The sequence below is a fragment of the Pipra filicauda genome, unplaced genomic scaffold (assembly GCF_003945595.2).
Source record: "Pipra filicauda isolate LSUMZ 115617 unplaced genomic scaffold, ASM394559v2 scaffold1_size10287979_pilon, whole genome shotgun sequence".
Lineage (NCBI taxonomy): Eukaryota > Metazoa > Chordata > Aves > Passeriformes > Pipridae > Pipra > Pipra filicauda.
In genome coordinates, this window is record NW_024104310.1 from 6094790 (window position 1) to 6122694 (window position 27905).

The window sequence follows — 27905 nt, forward strand, 5'->3', positions numbered from 1 at the left end:
CCACCGTGGGCAGAGACACGAGTTCCTGGTGCCTGAGCAGCAGATTCCTGGCTTCTGAGCAGCTTCTCCTGACCCTTCATCAGCAAAAAGTGCCCGTTTGGTGAAACTGAGGCTTTTTCAGATATGTGTGCCTGAATTCACAATATTCACATTTTTATTTAAAAAAAGATCATGTTCCAAATCATGTTTGTGATTTCGGCCAAAAAGGGATCGGGGCTGTAAGTGTTAAAATTAAGTTCAGAGTGAAGACAGAAGCTTCCCCCCCCCCATCATAAAGAAAATTGGGGAAAAAAATGTTCATTTCTCAAAATGCAGCCACAGAGTAAAATTTATGACCCAGCTTTAAGGGCAAATTGTGGTGAAATGAAAGATGTGAGCAGACAGGTCTCATGTTCAGGTTTGTGGAATGCCCATCAGAGCCCAGGAGCTCCTGAGCAAGGTCACCCTTGGTCCCTACACATGAGCCTTCCTCTCAAACCCTGATGTACAAATACCAGCTCTTTGCTACATAGAAATGGCAGCCTGCCCCAGGAGGTGCCTGGGAATTAAAAAAGAGTACTTTCTCTCCTCTTTCAAACACATGGGCTTCAAATAGTTTTAGGAGCATAATGTGGAGCAGGGATTTGCTCATGTGGCCCGTGCTTAAAGCCTCACCAGGACCCTGGTTGGTGAGAGGAAGGAGCGATGCACTGGGACGGCGTGGAGGCCCCCAGGACTTCATACTGCAGGAAAACTCTTACAGGGATATTTTATTTCCTGCATCTGGGTTTGCATCTTCTTTCTTAGTGGTAGTAGAGAGCCTGTCTTGACAGCTGGATCTGCACAGATAAGACAGCAACTCCCAGAGCAATGACCCTTAAAACAATGCCGATGCTTAGAACAAAGGTCAAAACTTGTGGATTTGGTTTGTTGGTGTTCTTTTTTTTCTGAGGAACTGCTGAAAAACAAGGATGCAGCTCATAAAATATGTGCCTCTAAAAATATCCCCTGTAGGCAGCTTCAGCAACTACAGACAAGTCATCCAAACTGTTGACATCTCAGAAACATCTGGTGTATGTTCATTGCTCAGTTTTGGGTCTAAATCTGTTTTCTCTGCAGTCCATGTGTTCATGTTGTTTGTTCTTGTTGGGAAACTTTGTTGGATGATTCTGTTAAGAACTGACATCTCCTGGCTGCTTAGGAAAACACAGTCATGAGCTTTGCCAATATATCCAGTATATTCCTTTTTTTTTCCAATAAATGCCAGGTAGCTCATAATACACAGCACCGAATTATAAAAAGTCAGGGTCTGAGGCTTTGAAAAATCCGTCGATTTAGATAAATGATTCAAGGAAGGGGAAAAAAAGGAATAACATTTGATCCCCAATTTTCACGCATTGCAAGATTCATTTAAAATGTAAGAGATTTAAACCCAGCCGTAAATATGATTTCTCTTCATTTGCCCTCTGCTGTCTAAACCCTTTTAAATTTCCTGTTTTCACCTGTTACTGTGAAGCTGAAAAGGCTAAAGTTGTTTTGTTTCTTTGTTTTCAAGGGAAAGTTCAGGCTCTGACATAGTCTCCTGATTCCAGGGGCTGAGGTTTGCAGAGCTGCCACCTCAGTGAGCACCTCTGGACTTTAAAATTCGTCATCTCCTGACCCTGTTAGAGACCAGGAGGATGGGCTAAAGGCAGCCCATGCTTCCTACAACTCTCTTTCCCTTTAGGATGGCAAGTCCTATGAGGAGATGAAGAACAGCTTGGGAGACGTGTCGGCTATATCTGAGATCAAAGTGGTGAGTTGCGTTGGGAACACCTGGAGCACCACCACGTCCCCCAGCCTGCTCTCAGGAAGGAGAGGACATCAGGGTCAGAGCAGGGATGGGGACCTCAGGCCGCCAGGATCAGAGCTGTGCACCTCTGTGGTAAAGCAGATGGAGATGTGATAAATAACACATAAATACACCCAGACCTCCTGGGCCTTTTCCAGACCTGTCCGGAGGCATCTGTGAGCAGAACATTGCCCGGCTGCTTTAATGCAGAACAAACACAGGTGTGTGCAGCTGTAAGAGTGGGCAGTGAAGTGTTGTGTGAGTAGTCGGCAGTGGTGGAGCCCCTGAGACCTCAGGTAAGGGCCCCCTGGTCAAGAAGGGCATAGCCCCGTGGAGTATCCTCCAAAGCACAGAGGAAATGAGGTCCCAGCAGTCCCAAATGCAATTGTCACATGGGTCAGTTCTTCCCTGGGCACGGTCAGGATGAAGGCTGGAAGGAAGTGGCAGGTTTGGATGAGGAGAGATGGCCCATCAAGGATGGGTATGCAGGTAGTTTCGAGGTTTTAGACATGGTAGACATCTAATCTCACCTTCTGTCCTCCCACATGTACCTTCCCCTGATGTTATCTTGAGAAGAATGAGACTGCTGTAAGTATCCTCAGCTATTTCTAAGAGCTCTCATTAGTGTGTGCTTTTAGCAGTCCTAACATCAAGGTGTAGCATTTGTGGAGGTGCTGGACTAATGCTTTAGTGGGGCCTTTCTCCTCACTGCTTTGGAGCTACAGATAGTCTGTGCCAGAAATAGTCCCCCACAACCCCAATGGAGAGAAATATCCTGGGATAATCCCCAACTTACTCTGCCAGAGCATCTTGTCTTGACATGTTTTCCTCCATTTGGCAGGACCTTAACAACATCAGCCTGAACAAGAGGACCCTCAGCGTGACCAACTTGGCCAGTTCAAGCAATCCAAATGCTTCCTCCGAGTATAAATCCCACTTCAACCACAGTGACAGTAACAGCTACAGCAACAGCAGCAACTACAACAGCAACAGCAGCCCTTCCCTGATGCCCAATGGTGAAGGAGTTTACTCCCGAGAGGTGCTGATGAACAGGACGGTGGATGAACTTCCAGAGGGCGTGGATCCCACTAGAAAAGAGGTGACAGCATTGCTGGTTTGATGCCTTTGTAGCTTAACCTGGAGTTTACTCATTGGATAAGTGTAGCAGTACTTTAGAATAAAAAGTCCTGCTTCAGACTCAAGGAGATACTGGCTGGACACACAGGTCTCGTCAAGAGGAGGAGTTTAATGTGAGAAGAAATTCATAGAACCACAGAACGACCTGAGTTGGAAGGGACCTTAAAGATCCCCTAGTTCCAACCTCCCTGCCGTGGACGGGGACACCTTGTGGTGGTTTTACCCTAAAATGAAGTAATTCTATTTTTTATGGTCCAAAAATGAATTTTAAATACCAATTTTTTAAAAAGAAAATATAAAATGCTTTCTTCTGGTAGGGTTGTTTTGCTCTGTCCTTGGAGGAATCTAAAGTAGGATTCCTGTGGGACAAGCTGACACAGCTGAGAACGAAGCCAGGATTTGCATTTTGCTTGGGCTGCAGGTGAATGTTTTCATTAGAAACTCCTTCCAGAAGGGATATTTTTCCTCTTCTTTCTTTTCTTTTTTTTTTTTTTTTTTTTTTTTTTTTTTTTTTTTTTTTTTGTTTGTTTGTTTGTTTGTTTTACTTTTTTTTATTTTGTCAGAAACCTTGTATCTCAGCAATTTGCAGTTTCAGGAGAAATGACACATCTCAGATTTCTGATCAGCCCGAGGATTTTGGCAATGTCTGTAGCTGGGTCCAAGGAAGCTGATGGGAGAGACACAGGGTTGATTCCCTCTACTCCCTGCAACCCATGTCTGACCCATGTCTTGCCCAACACCCACAGCCAGAGACACAAATCTACAGCTGGGCTGTACATGAGCTCTTTCTTCTACCCAAAATGCCAGGAAAAAACTCAGCCTCCGCTTCCCACAGGGTCTTTCTTGGTATTCCTGATGACCCTGCTATCTGCAACCCATCTGTCTTTCCAGCAATGGGAGTGAACATTTCCAATGGAATATTTGAGGAGAGGGAACTTAGTGAGAGGGAGATGCTTTCACTATGAATCACTTGCTAAGAAACCACCCAAAACTTTGGCCAGCAGAACTTCTCTGATGGACTATAAATTGTCCTGGCCACGGAATGATTAGCAGGGACTGAATTCCAGCCACAAGCATGCTAAATCCTCAAAACCAGAGCATCCCTTTGGGCTGGTGGGCTTTTATTCCCCTGGTGCTTTGGGAAGTGGGATGAGGAACAGTTGCTGGGATGTTCCACTTCCCAGCACAAGAACAGGCAGCTGGACAAGAGCTGTTGGCCTGGAGTCAGAGATCAGCACTGGCATGGTGAGGAAGGGATGCAGCCTATGGAGGTGTCTCAGCCTCTACAAAAGCCAAAGCTGACCTCTCCTTGCTCTCTCCTCCCGCTGCAGTTCTATCTCTCTGATGCCGATTTCCACGATATCTTTGGGAAGTCCAAGGAGGAGTTCTACCAGATGCCCAAATGGAAGCAGCAGAATGAGAAGAAACAGTGTGGACTCTTCTGAGACCACAGGGGCCATCCAGCATCCAGTGACTCTGGGACTAACCCTCGCCCTCTTAGGAGCTGCAGGGAAGAAGTGCAGGCATTTGCTCAGTGAACCCAACCCAACGTCCCAACCAGGCCCAGCTCCAACGCAGTTATCCCAGCAGCCACTGCTCAGGGGATGGCTCCTTCCTGCAAACCCAGAATGCTAGGAGGCGAAACCTTTTGCTGGAACAGCTTGGCAGGATGTTTTTGCCTCTTCCCGACACTTTATTGCTGATAGCCACGAAGACAAGTGTGTGCCACACAACTGTATTGTAGCCTCTTCTTTCATTTGCCTTTTGCAAATCACCATGTGCACAAGGTCATGATATCCCTTCATTTGTAGAAGTTTAAAATTAGGCAAGACAAAGGCCATTTGCAGCTGCTGTGTAAACGCTGGGTGGGGAAAGGAGGGGGAAGCCCTAAGAGGATAGAGGGGGGAGCCTTGAGGCCGGGAAAAAGGTAATGGAGTAGCCAGATGTCCAATGGAGTAGTCCATGGAGTGACACCAGACAGTTCTTCCCCTTCTCACCTTGTAGAAAAACTACCCACCAAAGAACAGCAAGAATCAGTTGTAGACTAACAGGCATAGATACCCCAGGGCAGGTAAAACATGTGGGAACCTGGTTTGGAAAAAAAAGCACTTATTACAAATATATTTATTAGCTGATCTATTTCAAGGGCTAGGTACAAATGCTGATTTTGTCTGCCATGCGAGACTCTATCTACTTTTTCCTCATTCAGACAGCATCTGCAATCTCACCTGGCCTCCCTGAGCACAGCCAGGTGAATGTGAGAGTCCACCTGCCCAAAGACCAGAGGCTTGAGGAAGCCAGGAGGGTTTTGGGTATATCCTGAGGCAGAGCTTGTCCTGCTGAAGGTTTTATCAGGGCTCCATCCCTGTGATGCCCATGGGGCTGAGGGGTGCCTGGTCCACACTGTGGGCTCTGACTGGGGAGGGTGGCAGGAAATGTGAGAGTGATCAGTGATTAAGGGATACAACTGTAACCTAAAGGAAGAAACACCTGTTTAAAAACTCAGACAGTGTGGTTTTGCAGCTTTACTCCATTTCCAGCCTGACCAGTAATTCCAAATAAACATCCAGCAGCAGCACTTTTAAGTGTCCTTGATCAGCGTGTGGGGTAGGATGGCAGTAGACAAAAGCTCTGCAGTGCTACAGATCCTTCAGACACCTGGTCATCAATGGAATTCTGGATTTTTTTGAAAAAAAAAGAACTGAGGAAATGGAGCCCCTTCTGTTCCCAGACACCACACCCAGGACAGTTTGTCTCCCCACGCCCGTGCCTTCTCCTGAAGCCTCCCATTGCCCATGAGCAGCAGTGCCTGACTGCCCACCCCTGCTGCGGGGGTGTGGGGATGGAGCTGAGGAGCTGCAGGCTCCTCATTGAGGAGGAGCAAAGAGCTCTTACTCAAAACCCAGGACCATTGCACTGAAGTGTCACCAGCTGGTTGGGCTGGAGCCGGGACCTCCAGGTGATGGGGTCTTCTGGACAGATCTCTGTGTTTAAGAATTGGCAGTTACTTCATATAAGCCCCAACCCCATCATTACCTCTGTGTTCCTGCCACCACTTTTGCCCATTTCTGCTTGAGGGTTCAGCCCAAAACCCATTGAAACTGCCTGTGCAGAGTAAGTTAAGCACCAAGCAGAGACACAAATCAGCCGAATTACCTGTGTGATTGCTCCTGTTGTGCTCACATGAGGTGCAATCAGTGCACATTATCCATGTTTCAGCCTCCATTGCCACTGCTGGAAGCAGCAATATTTGCCTCACCCCGCTGTGCCACGCTCCTGCCAGCTCCTGAATTAAGGAATTGCATGTGCTCCTCAATAAGTTGCAGGAGTGCCACCTACCAGCCCCGACTGTGGGCCTAACGAGCTTCACACAATCAAATGAAGAGCAGCCAAAATATAGTCAGATTAGGGAGATTAGGTCAGTGTGCTACAAATTGCTTTAATTCCTGCAGCCACAATGCTCACCAACACAAGCAGAGCGCTCCTGCCAGCAGTAGGAAACCTGCATGGGATTTTACAGACCATAGATCCATCTGACACTTGGGCCTGATGGAAACTACTGCTGTTCTCCTCTTCTTATGGTAGAGTGGTTTTTACTCTCTGCCTCTGATTTCTAAAGGAAAGATTCTCACCCACAGCCTCCTTTTCATGCCGTTTGCTGCTTTTGCTGTGGCATCTGGTGGGCCATGACCTGTTTCTGCTGCTCTTTTCCTCAAAGCTCCCTACAGTGGGACTCCAACACTTTCTATTATGCTCAGAGATGAGGTTCCTTGATAATGACATGGACCACATCCCTTCCTTTTGGGAAGCAGACCTCACAGAATTGTCCATCATGCTCTCCGTCCCATCTCCATCTCAGCTACGTCCCCATCTGGTTCCAGTATTTTCCCCCAACTGTTCCTACCTGATGAGGGGTGTTTTCTCTTCCCATGGATCTTACCTGACTTTATTTAAGTGTGCAACAGGCAGAGGAAAACCCAGCCTCTCTGTGATCCACCTAAGCCCACCCAGGCCCTGGATGGTGTGGTCCTGCCCCCACACCTCTCCCAACACCCTCTCCCCCACTTTCCTATTGCTGGCCACAGCAGGCAAGTGAGGGCTTTAACTCAAATAATCCAACTGAAATCTAATCCTGCAACCCAAAAAATGCAAATAATGTGTTTGCAGCCAATCCAGTGGGTTGATATGACTTCACAGAATAACAACCACAGAATGGTTTGGGTTGGGAGGGACCTTAAAGATCATCCAGTTCCAACCCCCCTGCCATGGGCAGGGACACCTTCCACTATCCCAGGTTGCTCCAAGCCCCATCCACCCCGGCCTTGAACATTTCCAGGGATGGGGCATCCACAACTCCTCTGGGAAACCTGTACAAGTCCCTCGCCATCCTCACAGGGAAGAATTTCTTTCTAACCTACCCCACAAGAGCTGGTGCTGACACAAGGGAGGGGGGCAGGAACATTTCTGACCATGCCTGCTCTCCCACTGCATGGTGGAAGCTCCCTGGGTGGCACAGAGCAGTCCTGGGTGTCCTTTGTCCATGCTTTTTATCCCACTGCTCCTTAAAACGAAATGCTGAGAGCACACTGAGAGCAGGGACTGTGAACACCGGCTGTCCCTGGGCGGGAGTCAAGGCCTGGCTCCAGCCCTGGTCATCAAATGTGCCTCCAACAACATGCCCCCATCCCAGAGGTGAGTTGAGAAAGCCCATGTCACTGCAGGACACTCTGCTCTGCCTCTCTGGCCTCTCCACTCCTGGACTCTCCCACCCACTGGCTGTTAACGCAATACGAGCCTTTGAGGTGTGGATATAATTCACATTTAATTTGGCAACAGTTTACAACATCTCACAATATTGTAGTGAAGAGGAAAAATCAATGTGTCCAGCAATGATTACTGAAGCATAACAAACTCCACAGAGGAGTAAAAGAAACCCAGCTTCACAGCAGGCCCAAGGATCACTAAATCCAGGCTGTTTTGGACTCAAAAAATAAGTTGACTGGAGTAGGTTTAAAAAGACATTAACATTTTTGGTATCAGCCCGTCCTCTCCACCACCAGGGACTGAAAACCCCAGAAAGCCTGATAACTTTAAAAATTAAGCAGATCTATCTCCAAATTCATGTGTGCTGCATTCAAGTAGGACAAAGAGGCAAATAGTGACAACTAACTGGACTCTTCCAGAATTTTTTTAAACTTTTAATAGTCTAACGCATTGTTAGTAACATAGCTGGCATTTCAAAATATATATTATTTTATTTCAACAATATTCCCTTAACTCTGTAGTTCTACTGGAAGAAAAAAAAAAAATCACTCGTTGCCATAAATACTGAGTTGCTGTTCAAAACACTCCTGTGTGTTTGTGCTGGGTTACCTCTGCAGTGCAACTGGGGCCGGCTAACATTTACAACATCCACTGCCACTTCCTCTGTGTTTAAAAAATGACATTTCTCTATAAAAACACACAGTTTTATTGCATTAAAAAAAAAAAATCCCTACTGTCAGTCGAGTGTGTTTCTACGTGTCACCGGCAAAGGTGTTCTCTGAGGTCCCTTTTGAGTGGGGTTTCACTTTGGGTTAGAGGGAAATCTGCCACTCAGCAGCTCCTTTCTCCTTCACAGGGTGAGAGCCAGGCTTTGAACGCAAAGCAGCCTGGCTGGGAGCCAGGCACACAGGCAGGGTAGTGTTCATGTATTTTTCATTACAACACAAAAGGAAAGCCGAGTTACATAACACGGGCCTTTGTAGTGCAGCTTTCTTTTTTAATCTGTAACAGGGAAGGGGGGAATCGTGTCCCCATTTAAGACTTCATACGGTGAAAGATGGCTGACACCTGCAGCTGCAAGAAGTCACCTGGCGCCTGGCCACTGATTGCAGTGGACTTTTCTTCTGGCACAGATGTTGGGTGTTTTGTCCAGATGTCTGACTGAACCCAACCCAAGAGCTGTACTTCACTAAAAAGGAGTCTCTATCCTCTCGCTAAAAGCAACATTAAAAAAATCTAAATAAAGTGAACTAAAAACACGGCTGGATTGGTCGAACAGGTACAAAAGGATTCATCTCAACAGCAGCAGTGGGATGTTTCCAGCACGCAGAAGGGAGAAGGTCGATGGCTGTTTCACATCGGGGTCCTACGGAGCACCGTGTGCTGCTCCAGGGAAGGTGCTGGGGATTGGCAGGACCCTGACGTTGGCAGAGTTCACACACTGAATTCCTTCCAGGTCTGTAACGAGGTTCACTGTGCCCTGAAGGAGCCGAGCTGCTAATCACAGTCCTGGATATTGATGTACACAAAGAGGGTGGAGGAGGAGTACGGGTCTCCGTTCTTGGTTAGAAGATGGATGTGGCGATAACCTGGAAGCAGAGGCACAGATGGAAAGTGGCCTTTTGTCCAGTTGGAAAAACATTTGCTGACATTTGCCAAGACCCTGCAAAAACACCTCCCTTTCTCAGAGTGTTTTGCTCCCAGTATCCCACAGAACAGGCAGATCCAAGAGGCTTTGATATGCCCAAAGCCACTGGGGACAAGGGGGGCCCTTCCCTAGAGACAGTGTTATCAGCTGCCCAAACAATCTGTTCTGACCTGAGGTATGATGAATCTGGAACACTCAGGACACTGGAACTTCCCAAAGGGTTCAGTGGTTGTGAGGAACAGGGAGCAGGGCCTTACCTTGCTTCAGGCTCGTGAAGGGAAGGGTGTACTGCCCGATGAAGTCGTTCTTGGTCGACATGTCAAAGTCTTCCACCACAAACCGGACCAGGGCGAGTGCAGGGATCTCTATGTCAAATGTAAACTCTTCATCCCATTTTGGGTTAAAGCCTGGACAACACAGACAAGGATATCAGAGATGGTGGCAGGTAAGGATGGTGGTCAGAGGTGTTGCAAATCAGTGGAGACTCTGCCTGAAAGCCAACCTAATCTGACCCAGGCCAGGGGTCTTAGGAGGTGCCAAGAGCCTTGTTCCCAGCTCCAATACTCATTTGCTCCCTGGTATTAATAAATCCTTCAGCTCAGGCTGCTCGCTGCAGACCTCAGCGCCATTGTCCCAGAAGGCAGTGAGGAGCAGGAGGGAGGGGAACTCAGCTCTGCTCCATATACCATCTGGTACATGGATGTCTTTGCTTGCCATTGGACCAGTTGCATATTTTTACAGCCCTAAAACAGGGGAGAGCAGAGAGGAGAGCTCTGTCTTTGTGTTGTGACAGACTCCTGAGGCCTTAAGCCTCTCCAACTTCTTGAGATACACCCATCTAACCACCACCCCGTGCCTCATTTCCCCTGTCTGCAAGAAAGGTTAAAGAGGAGTGTCTGATTACAGAAACCATCATCAAGTCTGATAAGGATCATGTAGTCCAGACTCAAAGCAAACAAAACCAAGACCATCACATCAGATAAGAGGTGGAGAGCAAGCTCAGTGCTCTCTCTCCAGGTCACAGGAGGTGCAGTTCCAACAGACCACTCCCCAGAAACAAACAGGAGGAGAGGACATTCTGTTGGAAAACCTGCTGCCATTGGCAGAGCCTGTGCAGAGCAGAGACCAAGGACAGCAAAACATCCCTGCTGGTCATGAAGGGTTTGTGGGGGATTCAGTAGGAGACAGGGATCTTTCAGCTGGCCCTGGAGGTGCTGAGAGGGGCCTGGGGACTGTGCCATAGCACAATACCTGTGCTGCATTGGTGTACTTTATTTGGACCCTTCTATGATTAAATCAACTGGACTGTTCACACAAAACACATCTGCTCCAGACTCTTCATCCCTGGGGAAAAAAAACTGTTGCTGAACAAAGTGTTGCTCATCCCATGGGAGCAGAAATCATGAAAGCTGAGGGAGTGTCACTGGCCCTAGGACAGTAGGCTTCACTCTAGTGGAATCTGTGGGGGATTCTCAACCCATCTCAGAGCCACAGTAAGATAGAGATGCTGAGCCAGCAGGTTCCTACAGCCTCTTGAGCTCCATGGTCTGTGTCCTGATCATGCTGTGTCCCGATCTGTCCCACAGCCCCTGCTTCAGTCCCAACAACACAGAATAATAGAATCATTCAGGTTGGAAAAGACCTTTAAGACCATCGAGTCCAGCTGTAAACATCAAACCAGGTGAGCCGTTGAAGTGTGATCACACATCTGAAACCTCAGCCCATGAAATGCAAACCCCTCTCTGCAGCTGCCTCTTTCCAACATGGATGTTTTCATTGTTTGACTCACTTTCCACTGGGCAACACTCCCTCCAGTATCACTCCACCATCATTCCAGTATTGCTCCAGCCAGCCAAGGGCTGGCCACAGGACTGGGAATGCTGAGCAGCCTTGAGGAAAAGGCCTGGCAGTTCTGAAATGTTCCCTACACAACTTTCACTTGACAGGTTGTAAGAATTATTGTAGGTGACGGAAATGGCCGTGAGCTTTAGGAGCCAGGCCAGATTTACTCAAACAGGAAAGAGGAAAAGGGAAACATTGTTAGCAGGGAGGAAAATCTGCATCAGCTTTCTAGCATTTGGCTCTTACTCCAGGCAGAAAATCAGAATGTGTGTGTGCATGTGTTAGTGCAGGAGGCCATAATGTTCAGACCCTTCCTGCACAGAGGGAAGTCACAGCCACATTTGAAATGGTCCTCCATCTTTTGAGATATTCAAAATTCATCCAGGCAATATCCTGAGCAACTTGAGTAAACTTTGAGTATGGTCCTGCTTTAGGCAGGGGCTGGAACAGACACATCCAAAGTCCCATGCAACCTCAATCTTTCATGACGTTGTGACACTTTCAGGATAAAATCAGCCCCACAAGAAACCTTCTCTGGGAATATCATGGTGGGACCCCCTGCAGCCCATGTCAAACCCAACTCTGTGGAGGTAAAGAGCACTTCCAAAGCTCTAGCTCTGCAAACCTGGCAGCCAGCCTTAAACAACTCAATATGGCTGATGTCGTATTACAGGGAATTTCTGTCTCCAAATGTCTTAGAGAGAGAAGAGAGGGAAGAACCTCTCAAAGTCCAACAGCACCTCATGTATCTGCTTAGTGTGGGCTGGCTTGCATGTAACCTGGGCAGGTCTGGTCACAGGGCAGCAGCCTTGGCAAGGAGCACTCTGCTACATGATATGGAAGAGTTACTATCCCATGGGAGCACAGCTCAGGAGAAAACCCCTTACCATTGTTTTCAATGACTTTGGTCTGTTTCTTGTTGTTATCCTGTTGGACACCATGGATCTCTATCGTCACCTTGGGATCAACAATGGAGTTTTTGCTTTTGTTCACCTTGGGCAGCTGCTGACCAGAGATGATCTGAGGAGGAAACAGAGAAAGAGGTTAGGAACTCATCAGGAGAGGGGGCTCCCTGGAAAATTCCCTCTCCTTCTCCGGGAGCACAGGATCTGCTGTGACAAGCTGGTGCTGCTCTTTCAGAGCCGGTGCTGCTTTTTCAGAGCCGGTGCTGTGACATCCTTCAGAGGAAGCTGTCATGAGTCAAAGCACCTAAGGAACACTGCTCCAGCCCAGCCAGCTGGCTGAGGGACAGGCAACTTTTCTAACTGTCCCCACAGTGATCAGGTGACACTTGGGAACAGCAGAGGTGACTGTTGATTGCACGTCTGCCTGTACGTCTCTGTAACGACAGTGAATATTGTTATTAACCTCTTCTACTGCCCAACACTAAACACGTGAGTGGGTCCCTGGAGGATCAAAGTCCATGAGAGACCCCAGAGGTGGGAAATCAGTAGGGTTACGACAACATTGCCCAGGTGGGACCAGAAGAAGGAGAAGGTACAACCTACATGCCCCCCCGAAGGTGGATGCTACTGAGAAGATTCCCGACTTCTATTCTTACTTTAAGCAGGAGCTTCTTCTTTGTCCCCCATGTTCCTTCTGTGATGGATTTTGGATTGAATTTGGTTTGCTCATCCCGGAGGAATTCCGGCTTTAAGACATACCCAGAAAACCCATTGTCCTGGAACCGACCCTGGTAGACATCCATTTCTGTGCCTGCTGTCTGGAAATTCAGGGCAACTGCAACATAAATAAATAAATTCAGCGACTCTCAGACAAATCAATGGGAAACTTTTCATACTAATTCTGTTCACATGAAGTTGCACTTCATGGACATAAACATTGGATTTTCCACGCTTCAAAGAGCAGGGATAAACTTTCACCCTCATAGCCTGCAGCCCCTGAGGATTTCTTGCATTCAGAGATGATAGAGAGGAGAGGAGCCATTACAGCCATTCTGCTTTCTGCAGGATCAAAAAGTGTCCTGCATGGAATTTATGCCACCTAGTTGAGCAACTGCATCTTTTAGATAAACCTCCTCATTTCTATGCTGAAGGAGTTCTCTCCTGCAGTGAAGCCAGAAAATCCTTCTCAGATCATTTCTCTGGCTACTCAGCCTCATTATAAAACCTCCTTTCCAGCCCAGATCTGCCTATTTTCATTTGCCATCCCGAGGGGCATTGATGCCTCTGTTGGTTAGACCAGAGAGCTCCTCACACTCTGAACTCCTCAGGTAGGAGTACAGCAGCCGCGATTAAATCACCTCTTTATTGTCTCCTACCCAAAATAGATCAAGCCTCACTGGTGTCCTAACACCGGGCAGATTTCTTGTATTCTTCCCAATTTGTCGGTATCTTTTTTAAAAGCATTGATGTCAAATCTGGAACAGTCTCTGTGAACAGTCTCACTAACACCACATAGACCCCAGCAGCTCCTCAGTGCTCTGTTGATTTCTCAAGGATGATTTTAACTTCTTTAGCGACATCTAAGACATCTCTTAAGACACAGCAATTTATCCTGGCGCTGGGTCCTTCATACCCTGTCATACCTGAAGGCCAAAAGCATTTTAAGGCACTCCCTTATTTTTCCACCTGCAGCAAGACTTTGGTAACTGCAGTGTATTGGTTTCACTGGGAGTGCAAGCACTCAGGTCTTCTGAAAAATCTAATTTAGAGTGCCCAAATACTGCATTCAGGTCAGATAAGGCATGCAGGTCTGGCCTTACTGTACCCCAAGGGAACTGATGCTGCCTCCCAAAGACTCTCCTGAAGGTCAGACAGGCCAGTGGGTGCCATCTGTGCCCCCATGGGGCCTGCAGGACCCACCAAGTTCAAATGCTGCCAGGCACATCCAGCCCATGTGGGTCTACACAGCTGGAGGCCAGGGTGCCCTACACCTGCAGCTTCTCTTGTCTGGATGGGCCACAACTGGGACACCTCCAACATCCAAGAGAGCCAAGCATGTCATCACCAGCCTGCCCATTTACCACTGCACCGGGTTTCCTGGGTGAGAGCTACAACAGAATTCACTTGACAGGCACTGGGTCTTTCATTTTCATCGAATCTCTAAGTTATAAACACACTGTCAGAGGCTTCAACCCCCTGGGAGTATTTATGATGAGCTGCTCTGACTACAGGGAACAGCTCAGGACATGGCTTGGCCCTTATGGTTACAGCCTTGCTGAAGGGCTCAAGAGAGCTGAGTTTGGTTTACAGCTCTGCCAGAGATTTTCAGCACATCTTCCAGCAAGTGACTCTTCACTCCTGGCTCCCTCTTCCTTTGTGAAATGGCAGCAACTCCGCTAACAGTGAAATTGCAGGGACGTGCACACTAATGTGCAGGAAAGACTCTCCTAATGGACTTATGGTGAGCCAGAAAATGTCTATGGAAAGTCACTGAGCAATGGCTGCAAAAGGCTTGAGATTGCACATCCACCTCAACTGAAGCCCCTCCACAGACAGTTCATCTGTGACTTAGCCTGACCCTCTCCAACCTCCCAGCTGCACCCACCAATCTGGCAGCCAACATTCCACAAGTCCACGGGGTTGTAGTTGGAAGAGTCTGTCCTCCAGCCTGCAGGGTAGATCCGGCTCAGGTGCCTGATGTTGTGATGAATAAAACTGGTTCCTACAGAAAAAGAAAAAATAAGAAAATGGCCCTATAAGTGATGGGGGCTACTTTTATCTCTTCTTGATGCTGCTGTGTATCCTCCTCCTCTGCCTAGCAAGTCTGGCTGAATGGGAACTACCTGTAGAAATGCCTTTCTTGGTAACAGCCTCCATGATAGTAAGTTTTTCCCTCTGTTTCTCAGTGACATGCATTACCCATGTCTTCCAGAACACCATTTCCTCATGCTTAACCACCACTAGCTGTCCCTTTCTGGGGGACTGGGACAGAGGATGGCCTTTTGTCAGGGCAGAACACACATACCAGACTCCTGGGCCAGTTTCAGAGCTTTGCTCTCTGAGAATGATGACATCTCGTAGAAAGCCCGAGGATGGCTCGGGTCATCAAAGCCTTCAAAATGGACACTCTTGCAGTAGACAACTGTGTCTGACAGCTCCTTGGCCAGCTTCAAAGTATCACTCTGAAAAACAGGAGAGCAAGAGGTTTGCAGGGAGTTTCTGCAGCCAAAAGCAATAGTTGTGTTTTCTCTAGGACCCCTGGGGCTTCCCTTCTCCACCGTCTTCACAGGGAAAGGATGCACACTTCCAACACTCAGTGGCGTCCCTATGGAGAGAGGGGGTGGAAAAGGATTCTCTCTTTGTTGGTGTGATACCCTCCCTGCTGCTCTCTGCATGATCACTTGTATTTCAGCACCAGTGTCTGTCTCCAGGTGCTAAACTTTGTAACAGAGCCCTAGCAATGACTTTTCTGTACTGTCCTGGTCCCGAGCATGCAAACCTAGGAATAAGGGGAAGAGAAGGATGTTTTGGCCTCCACAGAGCTTGGGCTTTTTTTTCCCCCTCAAACTAGAAAGTTCTCACAGTGCTTTGATGCCTCCTACTCCACAGCCACATTCATTAGTGTAAGGATGAAGTGAGAGCCACCAGCTCCCATCAGAGGCAAGAAAAGAAAGGGACAGACTTCAAAATCATGCACATTATTTTACACAGTTCAGAGAAAGAAGTAAGACCCTTGAAGAGTGAGCAAATCAGCCAGGGGAAGCACAGACCAGACCAGACCCAGAGGCAGCTTTGCCATCAGTGGAGACTGAACATATCTGTGTCACCTCTGAGCCTGCTCCCCAAGGGATATGGCCTTCACAAGGACCTGCAGTCTGGAAACTGAATGTCCTCACACGAGGGAGCAAAACACTGGTGTAAAGGCCAGCATTTTCTCCCCAGAAATAGTCATACAAATTGCTGTAGGAACTGGCCACCCCTTCCCCACAAATCCATAGCTCTTCCCTCCCTCCCTCCTCCAGGTCAGAAACACACAGACCATGAGGGTGCAGGTACATCCCAAAATGTGACTAGAAAGGCACCAAACGAAGTCACGACGGTCCCATAACAAACAGATTTCTGGAAATCAGGCAGACAGATTGAACATGTGCCCTTCCACTGCCTCCATAAATGCTACATGGTCTGTACCAGTTGCAGGGTCCTCCGGCCTCATTTTAGAGGAAGAAGCCAACCTTCGTGCTTGGCTGGCTCTGCAATCTCTGTTTGTGCCTGGGACAGAGATCATTAAGCTGAGCAAGCACCAGGATCCTCAGCTCCAGCAATTTCAACAATTCACACGTACAAATCCCCAGCTGAGCAGCTGGAACCACACTGAGAACTGTCTTAGCTGGGAACATATTAGAAGTATATTTCAATGGCTTTTCCTTTTTTATTTCTTTAGGTACGGTACAAAATCCATCTAAAAAGTGGCTTCCCAGCATGAGTCATGGGATAGGCTAACAAGATGGGATCTCCTGATAAAGGGCTTCAGAGCCCTCTGCAATAGGCAAAGGTTTAAAGCTTTTCTGTCTCTCCAGATCTGCCCCTTTCCAGCACTGTTACTTCTCTTACTTACCTTCCCCTTCTGCTGTACTTCAGTCTTCACAGATTCATCTTCAATTTCAGCTGCTTCATCTTCATCAGAGACATCCTCAGCCTCCAGGTTGTTGTTCCCATTTGTGGGGTCCTCCTGCCTGCTCAGCTTCTTGCCTTTCACAAGGATCTTCCCTTTCAATTGCTGCACAAGGAAAAGGGGAAAAAAATAGCTGGTGAGTAGAAAAGGTTCTAGTCCACCCTGAAGAAGCTCCTCAGCTGCAACCAGGACCTTTTAGAGCTGCATCAGTCAGTGGTTATTATCCATAGATACAGGTAAAAATAAGTCTGTTTCTTCACTGAGGCTCTGCCCAGCCTCTGAGACCTCAAGCCATGAGTCTGAATACCCCAGAATGCTCACTCTGAAATAGAGCTGACCATCCCCTCAACTAGACAACTAAAACAGTTGTGCAGTTAAAGGCAATCAAAATATACTTTTTTTTTTTTCCAAGACTGAATGTGGCTCAGCAAACAGGGTCAAGCTTGGAGGTCAGGGCTCATGGGAGCTCTTTGTGGCACTGTTTCTGCCCCTCTGTGTGGCCTGCTATTTAATCTGCCCCACAGTCAGCAATGTATGGTTATAAACACAATGTATGTTTACAAGCACAGTCTAGGAAACTTTGAGATCCAAGCAGGGACTGAAGCAGTTCAGCCCTCTGTTCCAGCAGATATTTTAATGGGGAGAGAGGTCCATTAAATTCTGGACGGGTGTTTCATGCACAGCAGACATGGAATTTTAATAGGTAAGGATTTTGCAGGTGAAGCCTTAGGATGCTGACAGCCTAAGGAAGAGTTCCCAGACCCTTTCCAATGACACCTCCTCTTCTGCAAACAGCTTCTCCTGTGACTGCTGCCACGGTACAACACTGATCACAACCAGCAGCACGTGCCAGTGTAACACAGCTGGCTGCTGAGTGAATCCAAGGAGCACATCCCTTGTGCTGATCAATTCTCTCCAGCCTCTTTCAAGGTTCACATAAAACCCTCAGGTGAATGAACACACCAGCAGGTCATAGTCACTCACAGACCACCACACCACTGAAGTATCTCTTGTGGGAAGAAGGCTGGAGCCTGGAGAGGGATGAATTTGAGCCCAAACGAGGCAGCAGCAATGCTGGCAGCAGGGAGAAGTACTGAGAAGGGTGACTGAGGGCAATCTCTAAGTGAGTAGGTTATGCCTTAAAATCAGGAGCACCACGAGACCCTGCAGCTCCCAGAGAAGTCAGCAGGAGATTTGCTGCCACCTGAATGTGTTTGATACTCCTGGCTTTGGAGTGTGCTAGTTATTCCAGAAAAATTCAATCTTGGAATTACCCAATACAGTCCCTCAGTCTGTGTAGCACATTCCCCTTTCCTCAACAACACCCTGTATTTGCCTTTTCCGCAACAGCAAAAGCAGCAAACATCACCACACTCAAATGACAGGACTTTGGAAAACCAAGGATCTTTTATAAAGCAACACAGGCATTTTCAAAGGACACAATTTCCCCCCCTTTGCACCCTTTGTGGATGCAAGAAAATCGCACCACATCTTTATAGAGACCAGCCCAACTCCTCACCACCCAGTGAAGCCGTGGATGAAGCTTGGTTGGAGCAGAAATTTGACACTGGCATCTGAGGCAGCAGCCAAGAGCATTTTTATTCAGCTACCACAAATGTTCTGTTTACACTGGGGCACTTTCCCTGTCACTCAAAAGCTACACTCAAAAGCAGATGGAAGGAATGTACCAGTTATTTGGAATAAAAGGTCCAAAGGAGCAGTCAGAGCATGGCAGTATTGTCCTTCCCATCCCCAGACAATCCTCCCAGCTCTCATCCCTCTTCCAGGCAGAGCTGTGACCTGCTTCTTTACATCCATGGCTGGGAGATGAGTCGGCTCATCTTCAGACTCTCACTTCAGTCTGCTGCTCCCATGACTCTTCCCACCCTCCTACCTCAACATCCAGCTCTACACTCTTCTTCCACAACAAAATCCAGTTCTGTGTCAGTTTTTAGGCTCTAGTCAACACTTGGAATGGACAATTCCGGAAGGATTGCTCTGGGGACAGTAAGGAGGGTCTGAGGGCAGTCCCTCTCGTCCTTTGCAGGCTGCAGATACTATCCTGATACTTCATATATATTATTTGCCTTTGCTTTCTAATGACCCATAAGAAACATTACCACCTTAGGTCACAACTAGTAGAGAACAAGGATAAGGAATTCAGGGCAGATATCTTGATTCTTAATTATCAGTAAGTAATTAAGCTTTTTAAGCTTATGCCATTCAGGACAGCAAATGGGAGGTGTGATTTCTGGTACAGACTCATCCTACAAGGCTGAATAACATCAGCAGCAAAGGCAGAGGAACACAGCCTCCACCATCCTCAACACATCCTGCGCCAGGGCTGCTGTTATCCTGTCTAGCCTGTGGTTATTCTGGGAAACCTTGGATATGCTGCAGATGCTCCCCATGGGCACAGGGACACTGGTTCCTCCCCATTGTATCCCCCTAGGCAGGTAATTTCCACTGTGCCTACAGGGGAGAGCAGCCCATGTGCCACCTAACTCAGAGGAGATGCATTTGCTTCTTGGTCCACAATGGGAGGTGAGATTCACCCCAAAACAGAGTATTTTCATTCCCACTCCATGAAAAAGGTGCTATTTTACAGTAGCACTGCACTGAATCCATCCTGCAGAAGCTGCCAGTCTTCCTTCAATTAATATGGGTGCTATGAAGCAAAGTCCCAAATCTGAGTTTATCTTCTTTAATAAGGTTTTAAATAAGCTGATACACACAGACACAAACACACACATGCCTTTGCTTCATTTCTCTTGGTTCCCCTCCATGTAATATTAAGTATTTCTAGCCTGAGGCAAAAGACACTCAGCTCATCAGTTCAGCTCTGTTGAGCAGATCCCTTGTCTTAGGAGGAAGCATTAGCTGAAATACTCAATAAATATTCTCCAAGTAGACCATAAAGCTCTTCCAACTGTGTCTGGCAAGCCCAAGGTTGAGTACAGCCTAAGAAAAGGCTGCAAGGACACTGGATTCCAGTGAGAACGTGCAGTGGAGTGGTTGCTGGAATAAATGCAACTCTTGCCCTTTTTCACATTCCCTGTAAATGGCACTGTCTTATTTCTCCACAGGTGGAGCTCCCCTGCTCTCCCACCTTTTCACTGCATGCTGAACAAGCTCAGTTCTGCAAGTGAAATGGTTCTGACACGTGGCCTTGCTTCCTTTTGGGAGTCTGTGGATTGGCACATGGCAGCCAAGGAAGCACTGCTGATTTTATCAGCAGCAGCAGAGCTGTAATGAGCATAGAATTCTAAAAGATATGCATACACATGTTTATCCCACCTGAAAGTTCCCTACCCCCCAGTAGCAACCTGAAAGCCAGAGCAAGGTCTGAGTTCAGTTTTCATCTCAGTGGGAATGGAGGATTTGTAAGGTGATCCACCTCATCAAACTTTCTGGGCTTTCAACACCTCCTTCAGAGTCAACAGAGAGAACCAAACACTCCCAGGGTGTGATTCTTCTCATCTATTTGCACAAACACTTGCGAGGAGGTGGACCACACCTCCAACTCCCTCTGGCTGTATTAACTGTTTCTCAAAGGAGCCCTAAGCAAAGTGCTCACACACATGAATATGCAGGGTCTGAGCATTGCTACCTTCCATCCCATTCTCAGGGTGAGGATACCCACCTCTCCAGACTTCTGAGAAGCTGCGAGGAATAACATGTTCACATTCATGAGGAGACACACCTGACACACTGAAGAGCTGCCTGCAGCACTGGGAGCTGTTTTAGTCTCGTTCCAGGACTGGGGCTTTGCAGCATTTCTAGCTGGGATGCAGGGATAAGGGGAAGGGGCCGGGCAGAGCCCTGTGCAGATCAGGGACGGGGCAGAAGGGCAACAAGGAACACAGACTGGATCAGCTCCTCCCTACAACCCTGGCACTGCCTGGAGCTTTTATGTGGCTTTTGGCCTTACATCCTATAGCCTTTAATTTACTATTGGGACCTAAAGACAGCAGCTTGAGGGAGATATTTAGACAGGCTGAGTAGCCCAACGCTGTTCCTGAATGGAGCCTAATAAATCAGATTCCTGCCTCGGGCTGTGGAATGAATCGTTAGCACAAATCCAAACTGCGTCGATCTTCCTTTAATTACTGACATTGCCCTGCTAACACAATCGGCAGCAATCCTTCCACTGTTTGCATTTACAGCCTTTCAGCCCTCTTCCCAGTGACAGATCCCACCCTTTTTCTGATAAAGAAAGTACCATGATGTCCCAGGCTTCCTCACATCAACTTTCATGAGAGAGTGGAAAAGCCAAGAGGTTTCTGGTTTATTGGTTCAGGTTTTTGTCCTTGATGTTTCAGTTTCAACGTATTTTTCACCAAAAAAATCAGCATTTCATCCCTTTGCACTCTCCTAGTTCACACAGCAAGAAGGCAGAGGAAAAGTATCAGAGAGAAAAGGACAGGTCTTGATACATTGGCAATTTTTCTCCAATTAAAACTAAACGGATCAATCCCTCCAATGGAGCATATTGGCCCAAATCCATTCACTAAGGTAGATCTGGGCCATTGTGTTCCAGCTGGGGCCACGTGTCTGTTTGGGCAATCAAAGCAGAAGGTTGGATGAACATAGGAATGGGAAAAACATCTTTGGGAAGCTGGGATCATCCCCTTACACACACAAATCACACTTTTCTTTCCCAAGGTGTTTCTCCTTTCTTTTATCATATCATTGCCCTGGTCATAAGGCAAGAGTTGTGAAAAGCCATCAGCAGCTCTCCTGATTCTGCACCAGGATAAATAGCAAGTCAGGAGGGGACAATGAAGACACTTATTTTTCCAAGTCAGTAACAGCCTGCAGAGACCTGTCTCCATGCTGGGTGTACCTCACCTGGCAGTCACTTCTCTCAATGGAGTCACCTTGTCTGTGCCAGATTTGAGGTCCTGCTGAAGCAGCAGCATTAAAAATCATGATTCATCCTAATTTATTGCCCTGGTGCTTAGGGACCAACCCAGATCAGCTTCCCTCTGTGCTGGGCATTGTATCAAATGAGGCATGACACTCCCAAACAAAAGGGGAAAGTTGGAAAAGGAAAACAGATAAAGGAAGATGGAGAACAAATAGAAGATATTTTGGGTGGATGGTTTTCCTCTCCTTTCTCCCCTGATGACTGCCAGCTTTATCCCACCCACAAACTCCTTCCAGCTCTGGGTAGGCAAGCTCATCCAACTTTTGGCAAATGATTTCTTTAGCAAAGAAATGCAATTTAAAGGGAACTGCAGCTACCCACACAAACTTTGCCTGTTTCTGCAAAGTGCTTGAGAGAAGAGGAAAGGAGGAAGGAAAGAAGGAAACAAAGAAACAAAGTAACAAGGAAAGAAAACACAAACGAAAGGGCAGATGAATATTTCATTTGGCTTCTGTTTTGGAAACTTTTTTTTCCATATCAAGATTTCATTTTCATTTCTCCCTAATTATCAGCTAATGATTTTAAAGTGGTGTCCCACTGTTGAGGGCTGTGTATCTCCTTCCCCTTGCAAGGTCAGAGCTCAGCTCCCAGCTTGACAGCTGCCCTGATTCATGGGAATCAAAGGGGCATTCCTAGGCAGCCTCCTGCTTTCCCGTGTCCTTCGTGGACATCTCCATCCCCACCACCCCAGGCCGCTCTCAGTGGGAGGGCACTTTGTGCTTGATACAGTTTTAAGCTACTTTTACTGGTTTTTCCCTTGAGTTCTGAGCTTTGCACTCAGCAAGAACACAAACACAAACTTCCTTCTTGTCCCACCTTCAGAAGGCAGTGCTAGAGTGACTTTGCTTACCTCTGGGGAGGGGAACTGGGATTTGTTTCCATCCACTGGGGCAACCAAGAGCATGTCCTGGAAGATTGTTGTCATGTGCTGAGCCATGACCTTCTGCTGGTCGACACTGCAGTGGTTCTCCAGGGAGATGATAACAGGGTATGGTGAGGTCTAGGACAAGACAGCAACACACACCATCAGTGAACTCTGCAATACCACCAGTCTGTAGCAATTGGTGTAAACCTTAGCGCTGTTTTCTCAGGAAATGAGTGTCAACTGTAGGGTCTAAATTCTGCTAAAATGAAGATTTGTTAAAAATGGACAAATTTAACAATGCAGTAGCTACTCAGATCTCTGCTGATGCCTTCCAGAGCTGATGATCCAATGGACAGGGCATCAGGGCAGGTCAGGATGCCTCCCACAGACTTTCTGGGGCACTTTGGTGAAGCTCCCTTTGCCTCCATTCTCCACTTTCACTGTGGGTCCGAGCACCTTCCTACATCAGAGGAAAGACGGGGGAAGGGGGCTTTGAAATCACGGGGTTTGCTCAAATCCTGAGGTGACATGAATCCTTCCTCCATTCCTACATAGGCCTGATCTGGTTCCCTGTGCTCCCCAAGGCATTCTGTGTGCTGAAGGCATTGGCATTATTGTCACTGTCACTCCTTTATAGCCCCAAAGGGAGCTGCCAGCTCCCAAGTGCACTGAAGGAAAATAGCAGAGAGCCCAGTGAGTCTGTACAGACCCAAGGTTTTTCTGAAGGCCGCTGACCCAGCACTGCCATACAAGACTCCAGACCTGCTCATTCCTTTTAAAGCAGAGTAGAAACAGTCCTTCACATCTAAAGTGTGGGTTCCCCTAAACTAGAAACAGACTCTAAGACATCAAAGCCACATAAATTATGGGCTTGTTTGCCTTTCCCATCAGGTAGGGTCAAGATACTGGGTATCACTTTCATTGCAGTGGGGTCCAGGATACAGCTGTGCTGGTACACATTCAAATTCATCCTTGGATGTGCTCTGCCTGACCAGCAACTCCCAGGGATGGATCTCTGCAGGAAGCAGAGCATGGATGCCCGGACAGGACACATCTTGTCCCCATGAGAAATAAGGTGAAGCCTTCATTGTTTCTGCTCTCTGCTGGGAGGGCAGAGATCTACTGTCAGTCCTGGACTATGCAGCATGAGAAATCTTAGAGGGTGCCTCGTCCTTACTTTGAAAGCATAGTTCTTGATGGCCTTAATGACATCACTGAAGAGGATCTTGGAGGTGAGGGTGTAGCCGTGATAAATGACGGGCTCTGAGTTGGGGCCATCCCAGCAATCCAGCTCCACACAGCGGCAGCCTTTGGTGAGGGCTCTGGAAACAAAGAAGGGACCTGGTTGGGTTCTAAACCTTCTGCTCCGTCTCAAAATGAGGGTACATCAGGCACAGGTACTGCCTGGGAAGACTGACAGGAAGTTTGGGGAGCAAGGGAGAAAAAAGGAGCTTGGAAAAACAGGAAAGCAGAGAGAGAAAGGATGGGATCAGAAGAGCTCAGTGTCAGCAAAGATAGCTCAAGGTTGAGCAAGGAAAGCACAGTAGGATCTGAGAAAGGAGGCAGTGGAAGTCCAAGCTAGAAATATCCAAAAGGCAAGACAAAGCGAGTGCCAGATGAGAAAGGACACTCATGACTGTGCCCCAAGTCTTTCCCCGAAGACAGTGAAGAGAAGAGAAAACCAAGAGTGGCTGCATTGGAAGAATGACAGTAAGACAGTCAGCCTTAGAAGCCAGGTCACAAAGCCTGGATGATGTGAGTTCTTCATCTAGATCTGATACAACATGAGAGATGAATCCTCAGAGCTGTGAGGGAGTGAGCTGTGGGAACTCCACCGTAGCTGGGAAGACTGCTGAGGACCAGTTTCCCAAGCTGAGTCTACAGATCGAATTTCCACTTGAAATTCCCACCTCTACATATCCATACTTTCATTTTAATTCACTTTCAAGTGCAGGTTCCCCCCTTACCTGTCTAGAAGGTGATGTCATCTCTTTTACAGTAACTCCCTAAGCATTTCAGATTACACAACTCATTTCACTCTTTGCAATAGAATCATACAATACTGGAATGGTTTGGGTTAGGAGGGATCTCATCCCATTCCAACTCTCTGTCACAAACAGGGACACCTTCCACTAAATCAGGTTGCTCAGAGCCCCATCCAACCTGGGCTTGAACACTTCCAGGGATGGGGCATTCACAGTTTCTCTGGGAAACCAGTTCCAGAATAACGGGATTTTTATTTATTTTTTTTTTTTTTACAACCAAAACATACATCTATAATTTTAAGATACTGTAAGAGGAATTCAAACAGCTATTGGAAAGCAACTTTTTCCAGATTTCACTCTATACAGTTTTGGTCTCTTGAGTCTAGACAGTCGTTGCTCCTGAGAATCAGGTAAGTCATAAACAAAGACAGAATTGCAGTAATTGAGTTGCTTGTAAGGAAACACTGTCTCACCTGATAAAAGCACAGGTCACAGCAGATGTAAGGTGGTTGTGCAGGTTAGTAAAGGTCACTGCACTCATCAGGCCATGAGACATCTGATAACAGACGTTAAAGGCAGGAGACAACACCTAATGTTCTGTCCAGGGATGCTGTGGGAACATCTGAGATGCTAGAGAGGGACCAGGTATAAGTTTCCTGGCTCCTTCCAGTCCCTACACAGACCTGCAGTTCTATGCCAGAAATGTTTGCACCCTGTAAGTTCCTCGCACTCTCTTGTGCCGTATTCTGGGGAATGCAACATACCCCCTCAGCACCATGCTTTGAAAGCACTGTGCCAGAGGGCTGCAATCCAGCCTCCACATGGCTGCAGATATTTTAAACTCCCCTCAAAATGTAGTAATTATACATCTTACAGTCAGGAGGACACCACATGGGGCCCAGCAGAGACCCAGGTCAAAGTGCTATGAGAAGGGGGGGCACAGCTCACCCTGGTGTGAACGTGGGTCAGTCCACATTACCTGGTCTCAGGGTGTGAAGTTGCTTCTTGATCCTCTTGCATCTAGCAGTATAAATGCACCTCATGTCTTCTATAAGAAAGAGGACAACCTCCCCCACACACATAAACACACACACACATACTGTACCTGATATAGGCTTCTGTGCTGCTTGGACCTGTGATCTGGTCTTCCATGAGATAGGTATTGTGTGAGGATGACACCAAGTAGTGACTGAGAGGTTGGGTCATGTCCTGGTACACTTTACGGTGGGAGGAGTTGAATATATCCCCCTCATCAGACAGCAGGTACATCAGGAAGCCGTCTTTGGTCATGGCGTTACCCCTCTTGGCTGCCAGACAAACAGACAGAAACCCCACTCTGAAAATCTGACACTGCCAGGTTGTGTCGTCATCTCCACTATGATTCCTGCTGCTCTCCAGGGGATGTCAAAGGCAAAAATGTGCTCCCTGGGCATCCAGCTAATAGCAGAGATACTGATGCTGCTCACAGGAAAACGACAGCTTCATCTGCCTGAAAATGCTTTTAAAACCTATTCACAAGCGTGGCTTTTTATGACACTGTCCTTGATAACGTCTCAGAAGTGTCAAAGACAGCCCTTACCTCATCTGTCTCTAGGGACTTACAGTATAAAAATCTCCATTTGAGCATTTCAAGGTTTCTCTGAACCCAGAGAACTTGTCAGATGTCTAAACACAGACAGATAAATCTTGTCTAGATTATCCAATGAATACATGACTTGCAAACACAAAATTATCCCCAACTTTAGTGTGGAATTGATTTCTCCCCATCTTGAGGGACTGAGAGAGATCTCAGCCTAATCCTAAAGTCTGACAGTTCCAAAGCCTTGTCCCTCTCCTGAAGGAACACCAGGGTAGTGCAAAAACAGCCCATGATCCTGAGTTGGCTTCCTGAACATGTCCTCCAAGGTGCCCCAGGCTGATGATTCACCTACATTCTGAGCAGACAGACAGTTCTGTGATTGCCTCCCCTAAACAGCTGCCATATCCTTGGCCCTCAAGTCACAGATCTCATCACTTGTTGGCTTTTCAGGTGCCCATGTTTAAGACCATCTGCCTCCATTCCAGCTTCTGGAGAACAGAAATGTTGCTACATCCTCAACCTTGAAAAGCCACATGAGGTCTTGGCATTTGAATAACCCATCCAACTCTTTCCCTTGGGATTTTTATCACCCTCTGGCCAACTCTGTACCAATCCCTCTCCAGCTGCACAGTGTGCCCAAACTAAAACTGAAGAGAGCTATTTCCCAGGCACTGCTCTGCCTTCCTCTCCTAGAACTGCTAATGTTGTTCCCCTAAGAGACTGGTGTTTTAGAAGCAGCTGCAAGGAGAAAATAATGCACACGACTGCAGAAGAAAGGGGTAGTAACACCATTCATAGTTCATCAAAAAAGCAAGATTTTGAACCAAACCAGCCAAGGTTATCAACCTACCTCTTTCATTGGGCTCATATCTCTGAATTAAGGCAGGGGCAGCAACAACAGCATCTTCTTCCTGCTGCGTCTCATAGAGGAACCTCACCAGGTTCTGGCAGGACATGAACCCATCTGCATCTGAGTACATTTGGAAGATGTTGTCTATCTCCCTCCTCTCTGTCAGTATCTTGTAAAATTCCTCTATCTCATCATCCTCCAGAGCCTCTGTTTTGGACTTGTCACAGTGCTGTAAACGTAGAGGGGAGAAGGAGTGAAAACCTTCTTTCCTTCTGGCATACGCCAGCCGTAATCTGCACCAGGGCTACACAACGCAGAACACAAAATAATTGGAGACAGTTACTGCCCAGTGAATGAGAAGCACTTGGTCAATGACAAATGGCTCTCACTGACAAGGCCAACAGTCATACAACAGTTACAATTATTAGTATTTACTCATATTATCAGTGTGACCAAAAGCCCCAGGCGTGGCCCTGAGTTCCATCGCACGGGGTGCTGCGCAAACCTTAAGTCAGAAGGACAGCTCAAGACAATTAAAGCACAAATCAAGGTTCAAGAGAAATGCAACTCTTGATCTCAACTCTCCTAAACTATGGATAGAGATTGTGGCCTAAAATCCAGTAAGTGAAGTGAAAAGGACCTTGACCTTAGCGGGTCTGAGCTCAGGGCTCAGGAGGTGGCCAAGTAGTAGGGCTGGTTGTAAAGATGGCATCAAAACCAACTTAAAAAAAAACTCAACAAAACAACAAACTACTAAATATGCATATTTAGGTATGAAAAAAATCCATCTTTCCATGGGCATTTTCCATTCTCATCGAAAACCCACTAAGTAACAAACTCTCCAGAAAATTTCAAATCAGATACCATCCTCACAAGGAGCTGTAATTCAAATTCTCCATGCCCCCATGTTCCTCTGAG

The 27905-nt window shown here is 47.3% G+C and overlaps 2 protein-coding genes across 4 annotated transcripts in view; one reads left to right on the forward strand and one right to left on the reverse strand.

Moving 5' to 3' along the window:
* Window positions 1-5901, forward strand: part of VILL (villin like) — a 37596-nt gene extending 31695 nt beyond the window's left edge. Inside the window, exons 18-21 of one of the 2 annotated variants that reach the window (XM_039380755.1) lie at window positions 1706-1774; window positions 2387-2398; window positions 2652-2909; window positions 4279-5901. In XM_039380755.1, coding sequence (XP_039236689.1) covers window positions 1706-1774; window positions 2387-2398; window positions 2652-2909; window positions 4279-4392 — 453 coding nt within the window. In that variant the 3' untranslated portion in view covers window positions 4393-5901. The remainder of the gene's footprint in view (window positions 1-1705; window positions 1775-2386; window positions 2399-2651; window positions 2910-4278) is intronic. The other variant, XM_027733436.2, reaches the window with a different exon arrangement.
* Window positions 5902-8117: 2216 nt separating this feature from the next.
* Window positions 8118-27905, reverse strand: part of PLCD1 (phospholipase C delta 1) — a 52250-nt gene continuing 32462 nt past the window's right edge. For both annotated transcript variants that reach the window (XM_027733438.2, XM_027733437.2), the window contains exons 5-15: window positions 26988-27216; window positions 25664-25865; window positions 23751-23895; window positions 22559-22708; window positions 16722-16883; window positions 15132-15288; window positions 14712-14828; window positions 12763-12941; window positions 12089-12221; window positions 9617-9766; window positions 8118-9300 (exon numbers count right to left, since the gene is read on the reverse strand). In XM_027733438.2, the coding sequence (XP_027589239.1) occupies window positions 9209-9300; window positions 9617-9766; window positions 12089-12221; window positions 12763-12941; window positions 14712-14828; window positions 15132-15288; window positions 16722-16883; window positions 22559-22708; window positions 23751-23895; window positions 25664-25865; window positions 26988-27216 (1716 nt within the window). In that variant the 3' untranslated portion in view covers window positions 8118-9208. The remainder of the gene's footprint in view (window positions 9301-9616; window positions 9767-12088; window positions 12222-12762; window positions 12942-14711; window positions 14829-15131; window positions 15289-16721; window positions 16884-22558; window positions 22709-23750; window positions 23896-25663; window positions 25866-26987; window positions 27217-27905) is intronic.